Below are 16,670 nucleotides of genomic sequence, written 5' to 3' on the forward strand. Positions count from 1 at the left end.
CATATGGATACGCTGAAATAGTTTTGGACAGAAAAATTGGATGTGCAATAATTTTACTAATATTCTCGTTGGTAAACTTCAAAATGAAGGAAAATTAAAAATTGTATTTATTCTTTTGGGGACATGAACTAGGAGTGCACCGAATGTATATGAGGACCATTCCAAATATTTACAAATACTACTAATCGGAACAAAGATTTCTTTTCTTTAGTGACTTATATTAAAATTTGATTACGTACAGGGTGAGATAAAAAACTGCAACCAAGTCAAATTCCGTAATTTTTATACCCTACAACACTATGTGTTGGGGGTATTATAAGTTTGATTGGGCCAAAAATTATGTAACACCACGAAATATTGGTTTCCCACATAGGAAACTATATATGGATCATCCTATCTCGTCGAGCTGAGTCGATCTAGCTATGTATGTCCGTCTGTCCATGTTAATTTGTAATCACTCTACAGGTCGCAATTATGGCCCAATCTTCACGAAATTTAGAATGTTGGTGGGGTTAAGGTCAGATGATCGCATAATATTTAGGGGTTGAAATGGGCCAAAAACTGAAAAATTTCCTGATTTTGCAGTTGCTCTACAGGTCGGAAGTTGGCATGGGACTAGATCTTAGGGCTGGGTAGAAGCCTTCCAATTTTGATGGTCATCGGGTAATATTTAGTGGGTGAAATAGGCCACAATATTTGAGTTAAATAAAAGTCAAATTTTCCATTCAACCGCGAATATTTTTAATTCCGGCGAAATCACAAATAGACGAACAGGTCAATGCTGACCGTTACGTAGATGCCGATAGTAAATATATCGGTTATATATAGCGAAATATATACAATGGGAATATACAAAGGAAGGGGATGTTAGTTAGAATGCTTATAACTCAAGAACGGCTGGACCGATTTTGACAAATTTTGTCAATTCAGAATTCCCTCTTGACATAAAAGTATAAAATCTAAAACAACAACAACTAAACATTTCCCTGATTTTGCAGCCGTTATAAAGGTCACAAATAGAAACCAAAGGACACGAAATCTCGCATAAAGATAGAGTTAGGACTGCGGGTACAATGGACCACTATTTTTAATGAAAAAATACCAGCATTACTTACAGGCGATATCCGAAATACACGAAAGGCGAATTTCTGGTTTTTTATGCTGATTTCGTTGACGAATGTAGCCAAATATCGTAGACAAGCAAATCATATAGATGAGTCTAAATTTGGAGATACAGAGGGGCTTCTAGCTTTTGGAGATGATTGCAAAATACAGAAATGTTTTTCCGATCACACAAATAAAGCCAATCGACACGCCTGTGAAGAGAGTTTAGGACAGCACTTTGGATGACCATTGGATTATACTTATCTGTAAAATGGACTACAACAACTAACAGCTCGACGGAGTGCATAAATGTTGGGCAAATGTCTCAAGTCAAAATCCTAATTTCAAAAGCGAAATCTTCCAATATGGATTTGAACATAAGGGGGCTTCTAACATATTGTAGTGTTGTAGGGTATAATACAGTCGGCCCCGCAAGAGTATAGCCTTTTCTTACTTGTTATATTTGTTTTAAGTTTTATTAAATGAAAGCAAAAAATGTCGGAAATAGCATCAGATTTTAGAATAAGTTTAGATTTGTTCAAATTTTCACCTTTGGCACGAACTATGGCCTTCTAACGGCCAATGAAACACGCTGCCCGAATGTTACTCTGCGGTATTTTGACCCATTCCCGGCGAAGCGCTTGCTTGAGGTAGTTTTTAGTGCCAACCTTGCTTTCCAAAATACTCCAGTCACAAAAGTCCAACGAATTGGTATACGGAGATTTTAGTGGCCATTGCGGGCTGGAAATGAAGCGTGGAACCTAATTTTGTAACCATTCTTGGGTGGCGCATGCTGAGTGCGATGGTGCTGTAGGAATGTCCAAGGTCAACGGCCTAAATGTTTGCGTACCCAAGGCTTTAATACACCCTCCAGAGTATTTTCGCGATAATATTCGCAATTTATTCTGATGCCACAGTCGATTAATTCGAGCGGAGAGTGACCATCGGCTGTTATGGCGGCCCACACCATGACCATGGCCGGCGCTTGAGTTCTGGTGGCCAACCGAAGGTGCACATTTTCAGCTGACCTCTTTGGCAAGTAAACACTATCATTTGGTTTTTATTTTTTACAAAGTGCAGGACAACGAATGTTTTCTGATCGGAGAAACCAAATTCGGCAGTTCACCTCTTTCCGCCAGGGAAGCAACTCTTTAGCTCTTTTGAGTCTATTTTCTTTCAGTTGCTGTGAAAGTTCTTGCACTTTTTGGAATTCCAATGGCTTTAACCCGGAGCTCATTTTTCAATATTTGCCGAATGGAATATTGCGATATGTTCAGCTCACGAGCTATTTTTCTGTCACTGCGACTCGGGTCTCGATCAAGTCGCTTCTTTACTTTTCGAACCATTTCTGCTGATGTTGCTGTTTTCTTCCGTCCAATTCCTTGACGTCGGGCTACGCTACCAGTATCACGATAACGAGCGATAGTACGAGACACAAAAGATTTATTCACATTTAAATGCTGGAGTGCTCTAACGATAGCCACTTGAGGTTTCCAGCCAAATATAAGGAAATCACACTATCACGCTTAATTCCGTCACAAATAACTTTTTTTCTTGAAAATTCTCACCAAAATGCTTTTGTACGCTTGTAAACAATATAATGGGCTGTTACTGGAATAATTTTAACAGCTGTCGGACGAGTGGCTTAGAAATGACAGCAGTATGTAGTTGGTTGCAGTTTTTTCATCTCACCCTGTATATACTTTGTTACGTCTAAAATGATTATTTACAAACGGAATGACGAACTTAATATACCCTCTATACTATGTATGGTGGAGGGTACAAAAAGAAAGGGCAGTATGAATATCGGACGGGTCATAATATGGGAGTTATACCTAAATCAGAACCGATTTCTGTGGTATTTCTGCAAAGGCTACGATAAGGCGACCCGACCATTTGATATCTCGCAACACTAAAATTTGCGGTAAAGTTTATCAGAAACCTCTTTGATTAGAACGAAGATTCTCCCATATCTACTACATAACAAAATAAAATGTTGAACCTAATTGCTCCTCTCTTCGAATAATCCTCATAGATCTGGAACCAATACTTTCCAAAAATATACGAAGATGATGCCCCCAACACATAGTGTTGTAAGGTGAAAAAAATATTATAAAATCTACAATTTAACAACAAAAGTATGACAAAAAAATAATATCCCCTTTTTGGGATATTTGTGATTTCGCTGAGTGTACTTTGTACAATACTTCTTCAAAGATGTATTGCTCTTTGCTCCTCTGCTCCTCTCTTCGAATAATCCTCATAGATCTGGAACCAATACTTTCCAAAAATATACGAAGATGATGCCCCCAACACATAGTGTTGTAAGGCGAAAAAAATATTATAAAATCTACAATTTAACAACAAAAGTATGACAAAAAAATAATATCCCCTATTTGGGGTATTTGTGATTTCGCTGAGTGTACTTTGTACAATACTTCTTCAAAGATGCGAATGATCCAACTTTTCTGACCAAAATGCAAGAGCTTGAATGGCATGACATATTATTTCTAAAAAGGGTACCACGCAGCACGCGTAATAATGGATTAATCAAAGCGGCGGCATAGATTGTGCGATTATTGGCTTTGAACTATTTTTATAGAGCTATGGTAAATCTCATGCCATTATTGTAGATCCCGCTTGAATTGACGCATTGGAAGACAACATTCAATCATCTATTCGAGAGATACCGACCGAAATGTTGGAAAGAGTCTATTTATTCTTCTAAAGTCACAATTTGAAATAAAAATGATATCTCCATTGGTTTTGTTTTATTGTATTTTTAGTATTACATTTTCGTTTATTATTTCTATAATTACATAGATACAAATATAGGATATTTGATATAATATATGTATTTTAATTTCATATATTTATGTTAAGGTCTATTATTTCTTAATGGGATGAATAACAATTATTTTGCAGAGGTCTTAATTTATACAATTATATGGGCAAATAATACACAACAAATAAATTCACAAAGTAAATACACAATATATATGTAAATATTTTCAAATTAAAAATAAATGTGCAATAAAAGTTAAAATAAAAAGCATATGATGCGCGTACATATAGATAAAAATAATTAAAATAAAATACACAATGTAGAAATAATGTTTTACAAGATATGTTAAAAGATATTTAAATAAAAAAGTAATTTTATACAAATGGGAGTTCGTTTTTAAGTATGAATGGATAAATATGCATGTTTGCTGGTGTTTCAGCATTCATTTTTATGGGGAGTTTTCAACTATCACAACACAAAAATAATTTGTAAAATATAACATAGTTTGGATATTTCATTTGAATTACAAAATATTGTTTTATTTTTTAGGCTTAGTCTAGTATAAAACGGGAGCTAAATGTGAAAAGATCTTGTATTTTTAGTAGAAGTTAAATAGAATTGAGAAAAATGTATGCAATAAGATATCAGGACAGAATATTATATGCAGTTTTTCTGGGTGTGTGTGTCAAATATAATTTTGAATCTGTTTTAAAATGATTTCATTACACGATCAAATGGTAAAGGGAGATTATTCCTTTTCGTGTCTCTATAAATTGTTGTCATGACCTTCACCCACTCTAAAAAAGTACAAACATATTAAAAATCATTGGATGAAAAAATATTTATTCTTAGGGGAAAATGTGCAATTTCTTTGAATTTCATTTATTTCTGAAATATGTCTTTGGATGTAAGAACTTACGTAACTAGTAAAAATGTGCAATCCTTAGATTTACTACAATATCATATATATTCTATAAAATAGTATCTTCACACAAATTTTTCTCAATAAAATTCAACTTCTGTCTTAGGACAACACATCTTCTTCTTGTTATTCTTCAGGTTCATCTGTAACGTATATCAGCATTACGTTTAAACTCTCGTCCATCACCACGTTTCATAAACCAATTTTTATTCTCTCCACTGTATTTCTGTTCGTTTTGCTTGCGCAATTCTTCACGATGTTTCATATAATGCTCTTGCCATTCTCCGCTGCCACCATGAGGCATATTGTCTTGATTGAAGCGTTCCTTGGAGTTGGGTGGTTGTTTGGAACGTTTATTGTAACGTTCTTTGGAATTATCTTCAGCACTGTGTTTGTGATTCCAACGTTCTTTGGAATTGTTGCTGTTGTCATTGCCACGTTTTTGATAACGTTCCTTGGAGTTATTGTTGTTTCTATTGTATTCACCACCACGTTTTCTGTTATAATCATGTTCTTTTGAATCTTTGCCTTCGCGTCTATTAAAGCGTTCCTTTGAATCGTCATCATCATCATCCTTATGCCTGCTATAATATTTGGCTCTGGCTTCACTTTTGAATTTTTCAAGGTTTTCCTTTGATTGATTATCAAAGTTTTTACCATTTTCTGGGGAAGGATTTTTCTTAAAATCTTTATCCAGAGATTTAGCCTCAAAACTGCCGCCACCACGATATTTGTTATCACGCTTTCCTCTCGATTTCCAATAACTTTTTGACATGTCGAATTCCGGCACCTTTTCTCCATTGTTTGCTTCTTTGCCCATATCTAAGGATTCGCCAGTCTGACTGTCTTTTGGCAGCTGTGACATTGGTTCTTCGTTGCTTTGATAAACGGGTTTATTTTTTAAAAACTGATTCGCTTGTTTATCGAAATGTTGGCGCGTTTTCATATCCGGCTCCTGTTGTTCGGTAAGAATTTGTTGAATTTGATCAAAAGGATTTTCCGTTAGACTATGTAAGTCTTCAGCCACTTTTTCGAATGCCTGAAGCGTTTCCGATTGTTGTTTGTAATCTTCCACAACTTGTCCAAATTGTTCAACAATATTGGGTTGATTGCCCTTAGTTTCAACACACATACCGGCAAATTCCTTAAAGGAGCCATCGGGGCATTTATAGGGTTTGCGCAAATCTTCTTTTGTTATTTCAACAGGCCGTAGGGAGTCACCATTACCCGACCAAGCCTTGAACTTTTTGCCCTCATATGGTTGTGATTCATAATGTCCTTTGTATTTGTCGGGCTTTCTTTGTTGTTCATTTAAATTGCTTAAATATTTTACTTGTTTATTAAGTAAATCTATTTCAGCTCTCATTAAATTATTTTGCAGTTCCATATCATTGATTTTTTGTTCTAATTCTGTTGAGGACGGATTTGTGGAACTCCATGTTGGATTGCGCAAACGTCCGATTAAAGAGAGCAGAGCCAATGCGACGCCTACATAGAAAATTCCTTGTAGACCACGTTTTACCAATGGTGTAATGGTGCCAAGTTCCGCTACTGTCTGGCTGCTTGCCATTTGGACTGCTTTGTCATTGCTTTTATCATCTTCGTCATTGTTTTCGTTTGCGGGTACTTCAGCAGATCTTCCAGTGCGTTGTCTCAATTGCTGTTCTGCTGCTCTTGGTATAATTATAGGTTGCTGGACTGATCTTATTATATCTTCTTCATCTTGTGTTGGAAGGGTGGCAAATTTTACATTCAAATCATGCAAATGATCTCTCAAATAAGGATGAGGTGATATCCGGCCATTGCTTTCTGTTTCACTGATAATTGATATGCCATCGGAAAAGTCATCAGCTTCTTGCATGGATCTGGAAGAAGCAGATTTGTAATGTTATGATTTTCGAATTCAGAACCCTATTTCCAACTTACTCGTGCATTTTCTTGTTATCCATTGCAGTGGCTTGATGATCATCTTCCTCGGGCTGTTTCTCAGCAGCTTCCTCAATGTTGTCCTCATCGTCGGTCTTGCTTAAAATTTCTACACGTTCTGTTTCATCACCATTCTTTTTCTTTTTATCCATTACCAAGGTCCATGTTTCAAATGTGTCCGAAGATTCTGTGCTGGTGGTAATTGAATCATCATCGTGGGGGGAATTACTATCTAATGATTGTGATGTGCTACTACTGCTGATTGTGGTGGATGATGTTAAATCTTTATTTTGAATTTTCTTAGCCGTCTCCTGCTCCCGTTTTTCAGATTTATCCATTTTGTTGGATTTGTTGTAGTTGATGGGATTTATGCAAATCCAAATGTATGTAATTTAGGTCTGCAACGAAAATGAGAAGAAGAAACAACACAATGAATATGGAGCAAAACAAACAATACTATTTTGTATACTTTAATAATTTATCTGTACCCGGTGTTTATCTTATCAATTGCAACTATACCATACAAAACAAATCTAAATATTTGCGTATTTCACAAAACGTTGACGATCTGCTTTTGTTTTCCTAAAGACAAACTGTGTGTGACTGACTGGCCCAAGGGAAGACCTGATCATCTTATTGAGTTGTAAAACTATTTCTTTGTCTTCATTATCCCTACTCTTCCTCTTACCTGTCAAAACAACACACAATTATTAATTTTGAAAAAAGAGTGGAGGCTCTTGTTTTCTTTGTCTGCACGTTGCTCACACTATTACCTAGCCACTATCGGTGTTGGACCGGCAAATGGTGAGCGTTGTGGTCGATCGCTTGCCTTGTCTACGATCTCGTAAAACAGATCGTGTGGATTGTTTTTAAAAATAATTTAATGTTTTGTATTGATTTTGTTGGTGGGAGGCATATTGTATTGGTAGGGTTGCCAAATTTTTTTAGTATGCTTCTATATTGAATGAATAATTTTCCCCAGAAATCCCGAAAGGGAGAATGATATTTCCTGAAAATATTTTAAATTATCTGAAACGATTTTCACAAGGATTCCTTATCTGTCATTTCCTAGTCCGTACAAGTCATTCAAGGCAAAGTAAGGAAATAAAGCATATAAAAACCAAATCTTTTCAGGGTGAGATAAAAAGATTGCAACGAAGTCAGACGCCATATTTTTTTTTAATTTGATTGAATGAAAGCCAAAAAAATGTCGAAAATAGCATCAAATTTTAGAATAAGTTTAGATTTGTTCGAATTGGTCACTTTTGGCACGAATTATGGCCTTCAAACGGCAATGAAACCGACACACGCTGCCCGAATGTTGCTCTGTGGTATTTTGACCCATTCCCGAAGCGCTTGCTTGCTTGAGGTGATCGACACTTTGGTGCCAACCTTGCATTCCAAAATACTCCAAAAAAATAGTCCAACGAATATGCGGAGATTTTGGTGGCTGGAAATGAAGTAAGGAACCACATTTTGTAACCATTCTTGGGTGGCGCGTGCTGAGTGCGATGGTACTGTGGCATGTTCAAGGACTTCGGCCAAACTGTTTGCGTGCCCAAGGCTTTAATACACCCTTCAAAATATTTTCGCGATAATATTCGGTTTTTATTATGATGCCACGGTCGATTAATACAAGCGGAGAGCGACCATCGGTTGTTATGGCGGCCCACACCATTACCATGGCCGGCGCTTGAGTTCTGGTAGCCAACCGAAGGTGCACATTTCCAGCTGACTTCTTTGGCAAGTAAACACGATCATTTTTTTTGTTTACAAACTGCTGGACAACGAATGTTCTCTCATCGGAGAAAATAAAATTCGGCTAAGCGAAGCAACTCTTGAGCTCTTTGAGTCTATTTTCTTTCTGATGCGGTGTAAGTTCTTCCACTTTTTGGAATTTCAATGGCTTTACCCCGAGGTCATTTTTCAATACTTGCCGAATAGAATATTGCTATATGTTCAGCTCACGAGCCATTTTTGGGTACCGCGACGCGGGTTTCGATCAAGTGGCTTCTTGACTTTTCGAACCATTTCTGCTGATGTTGCTGTTTTCGTCCGTCCACTTCCTTAACGTCGGGCTACGCTACCAGTATCACGGTAATGAGCGATGGTACAAGACACAAACGATTTATTCACATTTAAATGCTGAAGTGCTTTAACGATAGCCACTTGTGGTTTTCCAGCCAAATATAAAGAAATCACATTATCACGCGTGAATTCCATCACGAATTATTTTTTATCTGGAAAATTCTCACCAAAATGCTTTTGTACGGTTGTAAACAATATAATGAGCTGTCACTAAATCTTAACAGTTGTCGGACGAGTGGCTTGGAAATGACAGAAGTCTGAAGTAGTTTTCTAGCAAGGTCCCTATTGAAATCTATATATCTCGATGAATTTTAATTTGTCCCATAGCAACAATAGAAATTAATTAAAGTCTGAAATCAAAACAAATACAAATTTATTTCTGATATTCTTTGCCTTTAAAATCACAGGGTACAAATAACGACCTCTTTTATTAGATGATCACCTTTCTTATCCCCTGCCTGTCTGCACTTTCCACCAATCGAAGTGTTTGTGCGAATGAATGTTTTTGTTGTTGACGTTTGTCGTCGTGTACTTTTGCTATTGGGCCTTTTTTCTAAATAATATATCAAAGATGCAATTTTGACTACGAAACACATAAAATATATTTCACACACATACGTGCAGCTACCTACATACATGAGTATGGCGCATTTAAAACATAACACGTCATATATTTTGAATTATCAAAAAAGAATTGTGGCTAGACATATTGTTTTTGTTTTGTACCTCTGCATCTATGTAGCGAATTTCACAATTAAATCATAGGATAGCAGAAAATCCGGGAAAACGAATTAAACTTCAAGTCAATAATTTAATATATACCATATTCATTTTGGAAATTGGTTATAATTCATAAAGACAACTTATCAAATCTTTTAATAAATATATAAAAAACAAAAATTTATTGGAATCAACACTTCCATATTGAAAATAATTTTGAATTTAATCGATTTTATTGTTATGAGGTTAATAAGAGGGCAGTATCAAAGTGAACATGGTATACCTGGTAGAATGTTAATGACTTGACTTTGTGAAAGTAAAAAATATTTAAATTATTCCAGAAAATTAAAAAATCGCATTACATTATGAAACATTATTTGATGGAAAATATTAAGTAATGATTTGTTCGATATATGTAAAATAAAGAACTTTTCCTTTATCTACTCTGTACATCGTGCTTTTCTTAACCGCATACAATAATAGGTACCTAATGTTCATATGGCCGAAATAAGACGGGAATTTTCACACAGCCAAGGGACTAGCATATGAGTGTGATAAACTTCGTCATACGAACTCAAAAGACCTGAACTCAAAGAACCCACCATAGAAATGAATAGGTTAATCGCAAAGCAGAGGAATGTTTAAAACAGCTGGGTTGTGACACCACATCTACCTGATGAAGTAAATTCTTTGAAGCAGTTAAGGAGCTCTAAAATCTCAAACACCAGGTTGACAGAGCAAATAGTACATTACAACATCGTTTACACATCCGAGGAGGTACCACTACAAGTTACATATACAAACGGGAGAAGTAAAGACTCTTGAGGCTTTGCTCCTCCCCAGCATCAGAGGAAGCTATCCAGTTGTTAGCCATCAAAACGGATTGCTTTCACAACATCATTGCACGCCATATCCGCACATATCAGTCAAGGATTAATCAAGAACAAGAAGTGTTATAGAACAGTGTTGGGAGTCCTTGGCGTTTGAGACAGCCAACAACGCCACACTGTTTGAGGATGTAGAGAGAACTACCTCCTGACCAGTTTTGGAACGTTGGATAATCAACTATATAAGTGGACTTTCGGAACAAGTAGTCCAAGCCCCGTGGAGTGAGACAGAGAGTTCCTCAAGGTGGAGTGATATTTTCGGGGCTGTTTAACCTATATCATTCTGGATTTTCTCGCCCTCTCTGTACCAACTCGTCTGCGTCGATGTGAACACAGTTGAATGAGGAGATCTAATTCCAACCACGGGGAAAACCAAGTTGTACGGGGAAAACCACAGCAATCTGCGACAAATTAAAAAGTAGGAACAAGATCTCTGGGCGCTAGTCGACAGCACTTGGGGTGCGGATAAGGAGACCTTGTTGACCTTCTACAAAGATGGATCGGTCTGTGGTAAGCTATGCGACACCCGTTAGGTCTGCGAAAACAAGTGCTACGCCGTAAAATATCCGGACCTGCCAGAATGCTGAGAACTGCGGCAGAGTACCTCCTCATGACACCAGCTGGCCATCTGCATTTGAGGCAGAACGTCTTTCAGCATAAATATGATTTCGTTGCAGTACCTGCTTGGGCGCTAGAATTGTCCAGCCGTCCCAATTTGTATTAAGTACAAATTGATAGAGATATGCGAAACATCTGCCTGGCGTTTGATACAGGCCCGGACAATACACTGTATTTATTTAATTGCCCTGCTAAGCATACCCACTTTCTTCAGAAGATATTTGGTTACAGTCCGCGAATGTAGCCGAATTAAAAATTCATGTAAGGCTTTAACAACAACAATTTGAGTTGGAGGAAGTGTCACTAGAATCGCGCAATCATGCAAAGCGCTTACAATAACTTTATGGTGACGTTGAGGGGGAATATTTTAATAAAGTCCTTACCTTGTCGTTGGCCAATGTGTAGGAAAAGAGCAGTATCGTATGAATTGTAAACAAAATTTTTGAAAAACATAATTTTTGCAGACTGCGATTTTGCTAATAATTCTGAAATTGTCATAATGTAGCAGTTCTTGTAGCACTCGACAACTTAAAAGCAATGAAATAAATTTGACATTCGATTTCGAGTAGATTTACTTATAGAAACTTATTTGCATAAAAGATCCTTACGTTTTGTTTGCAGTAGTCGGTTCGAGAAAACCTAAAATGGATATATTTGGAATTGGAAACGTAAGAAATCCTACAGTTGAGATATACACCATCGGAACCTATTAAACTTTTCTAGGCCTTATAACTATAACAACAATTAATGCCTTTTGATTTCAGTTTACAATGTCTGCAGTGGCACAAACATCCATTTGAGCAATATACAATTGTCGTCACAAATAACTCAAATACAAAAAAATCCTTCAACTTTTCTGTGTGACGTTCTCAAGGTAAGCAAGCCCCGGCCAGCACCAGTTAAATTATATGTAAGTTAACCATGAACCCAATATCGATTGATGACCACCATAATGCAATGGATGTGAGTGGCTAAGGCCATGAATAGTTAAAATCATGGTAGGGTAGTCTATACTCTTGTTCAGAAAAGCATTCTAAAGGCGTTGATGGCTATGCCATTAATAAATTGTCATAATGCCAATACGAAAATAGAAATGCCTGACAGAGTCTAGAAATAGTTTACAACATTAACACAAACAACAATAACAAAGTTAACACAATGGCAATGCATCAAACTTACGCAAATTGTTGATCAAGAAAATAGAAGCTGAGCTGTAAATTAATGGGCTGTATCACAGGTGCACTTGTTATTTTTATTCCAAAACTGTCTGGAACAATTGACAGGTGTATTGTGAAAAAAAGCTTGACACAGTTTGTCACTTGTTTCCTTTTATTTATTTACTGTAAATTAATTGTTTTCTTCGTTAAAATTTCAGCAATAAATCGAAAGAAGTATTTCCATTATTTCATTTGTTGCTTGTTTTAAACATCACACCACCACAACCTCCACCATTCACGGCTTATATTTTGTTGCGCAAAAAGAAAAAAACAAACTTGTCTATACTATATCCACTTAGTATTTCTTACTTATTCTTTTTTATTTTTCACTTTTGTTTGTTGATGGCTTTATTTTGTCATGCGAATTTGTTGCAATTTGCCGTCATTTAATTCGACCAATTCAACGGTTGATTTTTGTTTGAAAACTACGTCAAAACTAATTTTGTGTGCAAACAATCGGGAACAGAGAACTGAAAATTTATTTATGTTATGTGTCTTTGCTTGTCATTCGTTTTATTTTGTATTATTCTGCTGTTTTGTTTTTCTTCTCTTTTCTTGCTTCTGCAGTGTTGCCAGCATTAAAATATAGATGTGAGATAAGCAACTTTGTGTGCGAGATAAAAAGATGAGAGATGTTTCTTTTATCTCAACTACAGTGAAGAGAAAATTGTTAGGTACACTAAGGCGCAAAGCCTTTTTCAGTTTGTTGATAGTTATGTGAAGCAGAGAAAAAAACACCATATCGAATGTGTTTTCATTTTTTTTTTTAATTTATTTAAAAACAAGTAAGCAAGGTTACAGTCGAGCGGGGCCGACCATTGAATACCCTACAACACTGTAATAAACCATACAGTTTATATAGGCGAGATACTCGAAAGAATTCCACAAAATATTGTGACAAATAATAAAAGAAAACCATCAGGTTTCGTTCTCTAATTTTCGAATAATAGCAACTTAAACTTATTTGCTCATTTCCAATTTATTGGTAGATGTTGCACGTAAATGGTCTTCCTAGATCTGGAACCAATATTTTCCCAAAGACCTATAATCTCTCAAAAGTGGCAGGAGATTAACATTTATTATTGGTTTTTGACTGAAACGCATCTATATGAGATACAGACATTTGACTATATCCTTCAACGAAATCAGCGTTAACGAAATAGTCAGAAATGCGTCTTTCCTGTATTTGTGAATTCTCCAAAAAGTCACAGGAATGGTCATTTTCTTTTTTTGTCTACAAAAGTTGGCAAACTATTTCGCACATTGAATATTTTTGGATGGCCATCCAAAACTGCTTGGCTTTTGCAATGTCCGGTAACCCCAATTCAAATGTGCGTGAGGATCGGGCGATATTTACGACCTGCTGACAATTTGGCGGTTTTTTGGTCCATTTCAACCCCTAAATATATGGCGATCATCTCCAAAAAGAGTAGGCTTCTATTCTGACCCTCATCTTATCCCCATGCATTTCGTAAGGATCGGGCCATAAATGCGATCTGTATATGATATCCTGATATACTAACTACTTAGTTTTGTTAGCTGTAGAAATATTACCAAATGTTTAAATCAAAACGAAAATATGCCAAAAATATGACAAAATTGAAAAAATATGAGAAAATTTTAGAAAATCAATATTTTCATCTTTAGAGAGATATTTTTATGCGGTTTTTTAGACCTTTTTTCTTTCCTGTCAAGAGGCCATTCTGAATTAAAGAACTGTCGAAATCAGTTCAGCCGTTCTCGACATATAAGAAATCTTTCAAGCATATCTTCTTTGATAGACATATATATCGCACATATTTTACTATATATCCGATTTTTTGGATGTTAACATCGATGTAAAGATCATAAGTAACCTTGCCATGGCTTTGTGATTTCGCCGGAATTTAAAATATTCGCGGTTTAATGAAAAATTTTGAATTTTTTCAACACAAAATAAATGGTATATTTTACCCGCTTAATATTATCCGATGACCACCCAAATTGGTAGGCTTCTTCTCCGCCCTAAACTCTAGCTACATGCGAAATTCCGCGTCGATTGGTCTATAATTGCGACCTGTATAGCCACTGCAAAATCCGAAATTTTTTCAGTATTTGGTCCTTTTCAACCCCTAAACATTTGGCGATCCTCTCCAAAAGAAATAGGCTTCTATTCTGACCCTATCCCCACCTTCGTGCGAAATTTCGTGAAGATCGGGCCATAATTGCGACCTGTAGAGTGATTACAAATTAACATGGACAGACGGACGGACGGACATACATAGCTAGATCGACTCAGCTCGGCGAGCTAGGAAGTTCCATATATACTTTCCTATATGGGAAACCAATATTTCGAGGTGTTAAATAAATTCTAGCCCAATCAAACTTATAATACCCCCAACACACAGTGTTGTAGGGTATAAAAAGGCGAAATTTTTAAGAACTCATTTGAAATAGGGTTTTTGGTTTGCAATCACTTTTGTATGGGCCCTACGGTGTTTTCAACACAGGTCCCTAAAACTACATTGAACTTTGTTCAAAACGTAGTACGACTTCGGCTATTTTATCCAAAAAATGTAGCCTAATAATCGGCGTAAAATTCTAATGCGATTAAGCCATGTCCGTCCGTTTGTTGTAATCACGCTATCTTCCCAACGAATTGAGAATTTGGCACACATGGGTTTTGTGTCTGAATTTAGCATTTCGGCGAATTTCGGCACATTCTTCAGCGGATTTGTCTGGAATTTGGTATATGAAGGTAGTTACGGGTTCCTAACTCCCTTGCAAAAACCAGTATATATAAATCCACATTATGCTATTGCTCGCTTATAAAGATAACCCCCTCAGTTTAAGTATTTTCACAACTTTCGGCATATTTTTTAACGGGATTCCCTTGAAAGTTCCAAAAGGAAAAATATGCTTCAGCCCAAACAGAAAGGTAATTTAATATCAAAGAATGAAAGAAAAATGCAACTATATACTAGAGTCTTAGTGTGTAAAATAGACTTTAAAGCATCTAACAATTGGTTTTGTGTATATTCGAATTTGTTTTTACACAATTTGTATTTTGGAGAAAAATCACAAAATATGAATAGAATATTTATTACTCAAAACGAAACAATTTATTTGATAGATAAACAAAATCAACAACTGGAAAGAAAACACAAACATTTTTCATACAAATATGTTTGAATAAAAAATTACCTAAAATCCAACGTCAAATCCAGTCACTTGCTTTTGAGTTGTCACAAAATGTTTCATTACAAAGACATAGAAGTATAAAGATGGGACAAGACAGAGTCAAAATATTGTCACCAGGTGTGAATACCTCTGTTGTTACGATATCATATCAACCTAATCATCAATGTTAAGTTGTTTTAACAGCAAATGCAATATTCAAACGTCAGTGAAATTCAATTTTTAGTTCAAATTTTTGGTTTACAGAAAATTTTATTCTTAAAATTGCTCTGTAAATATAATTTTTATGCTAACATGTCACTGTTGTGAGCAGCGCCTCTATATATTTTTCACATTAACTATTTTTCCATTATGCATTTTGTCCAGTCTTTACCATTTTAGGTCTTTGTTCATTATTATTTTTAGCAATACAATAAATGCAAACACAGGAGAGGCAGAGAAGTCAAACACAACCACAAAAAAAAAAAAAAAAAAAAAACGTGATAACTTAAAATAACTTGCTATTGTAGAATGGAGAAAGCATTTGGAGTGTTCCTTTTCTAGATAATTTGTAAAAAAAACTGTTCACAAATGTTTGCAAATTCTTAGTGGGAAAATTTCCCCAGCTGGACAGTAATCAGTAATTATATAACCATTTGGAAGAGAATTTTTGGTGGAAAAAATTATTAACTATCATTTTTGTTACTTTTGCAATTTTTTCTCTCGATAGAGCGAAAAATCATATTTTTATAACCCCTCTCATTGGTAAGGGTATTATGTCTTTGTGCATTTGTTTGAAACAAGGAGAAGGGAGTTAGTTACTTTTGAGGATTTTCATAGAATCTCTCCACCCGTCCCTCTGTCCATGTATTTTTGTGAACATTGCAGGTCAAATATATTATCTAATTGAGATGAAATTTTTTGGAGTGAATTTTGGCACTTCCGACGGAATTCAGCCTAGAAACAAGTACATCAAATTTGATGAAAATCAGTTTAGACATAACTATAGCTCCCATATATATGTTTCATTCGATTTGATATTTATATCAGATTTGGATATAGCTCCCATAAATATTTTCGTCCGTTTTCCATTTTATTGTACGTCAAATATTTAATATTCGCCCAAATAGAATGTGTTTCGGCACATTCGACCGAATTCAGCCTAGAAACGAGTATTTCAAATTTGGTAAAAATCGGTTCAGATATAGCTATATGTTTCATCCGATTTGGGGCTTTAAGCGTCTCAC

At 35.8% G+C, this 16,670-nt stretch overlaps 1 protein-coding gene across 1 annotated transcript in view; it reads right to left on the reverse strand.

The window, feature by feature from the left end:
- Positions 1 to 6,933: 6,933 nt before the first annotated feature.
- Positions 6,934 to 16,670, reverse strand: part of LOC101899381 (uncharacterized) — a 202,821-nt gene continuing 193,084 nt past the window's right edge. Inside the window, exon 4 of the mRNA XM_059127344.1 lies at positions 6,934 to 7,135. Coding sequence (XP_058983327.1) covers positions 7,068 to 7,135 — 68 coding nt within the window. The 3' untranslated portion in view covers positions 6,934 to 7,067. The remainder of the gene's footprint in view (positions 7,136 to 16,670) is intronic.

This window comes from Musca domestica, unplaced genomic scaffold (genome assembly GCF_030504385.1).
Source record: "Musca domestica strain aabys unplaced genomic scaffold, Musca_domestica.polishedcontigs.V.1.1 44, whole genome shotgun sequence".
NCBI classification, from domain to species: Eukaryota; Metazoa; Arthropoda; class Insecta; order Diptera; family Muscidae; genus Musca; species Musca domestica.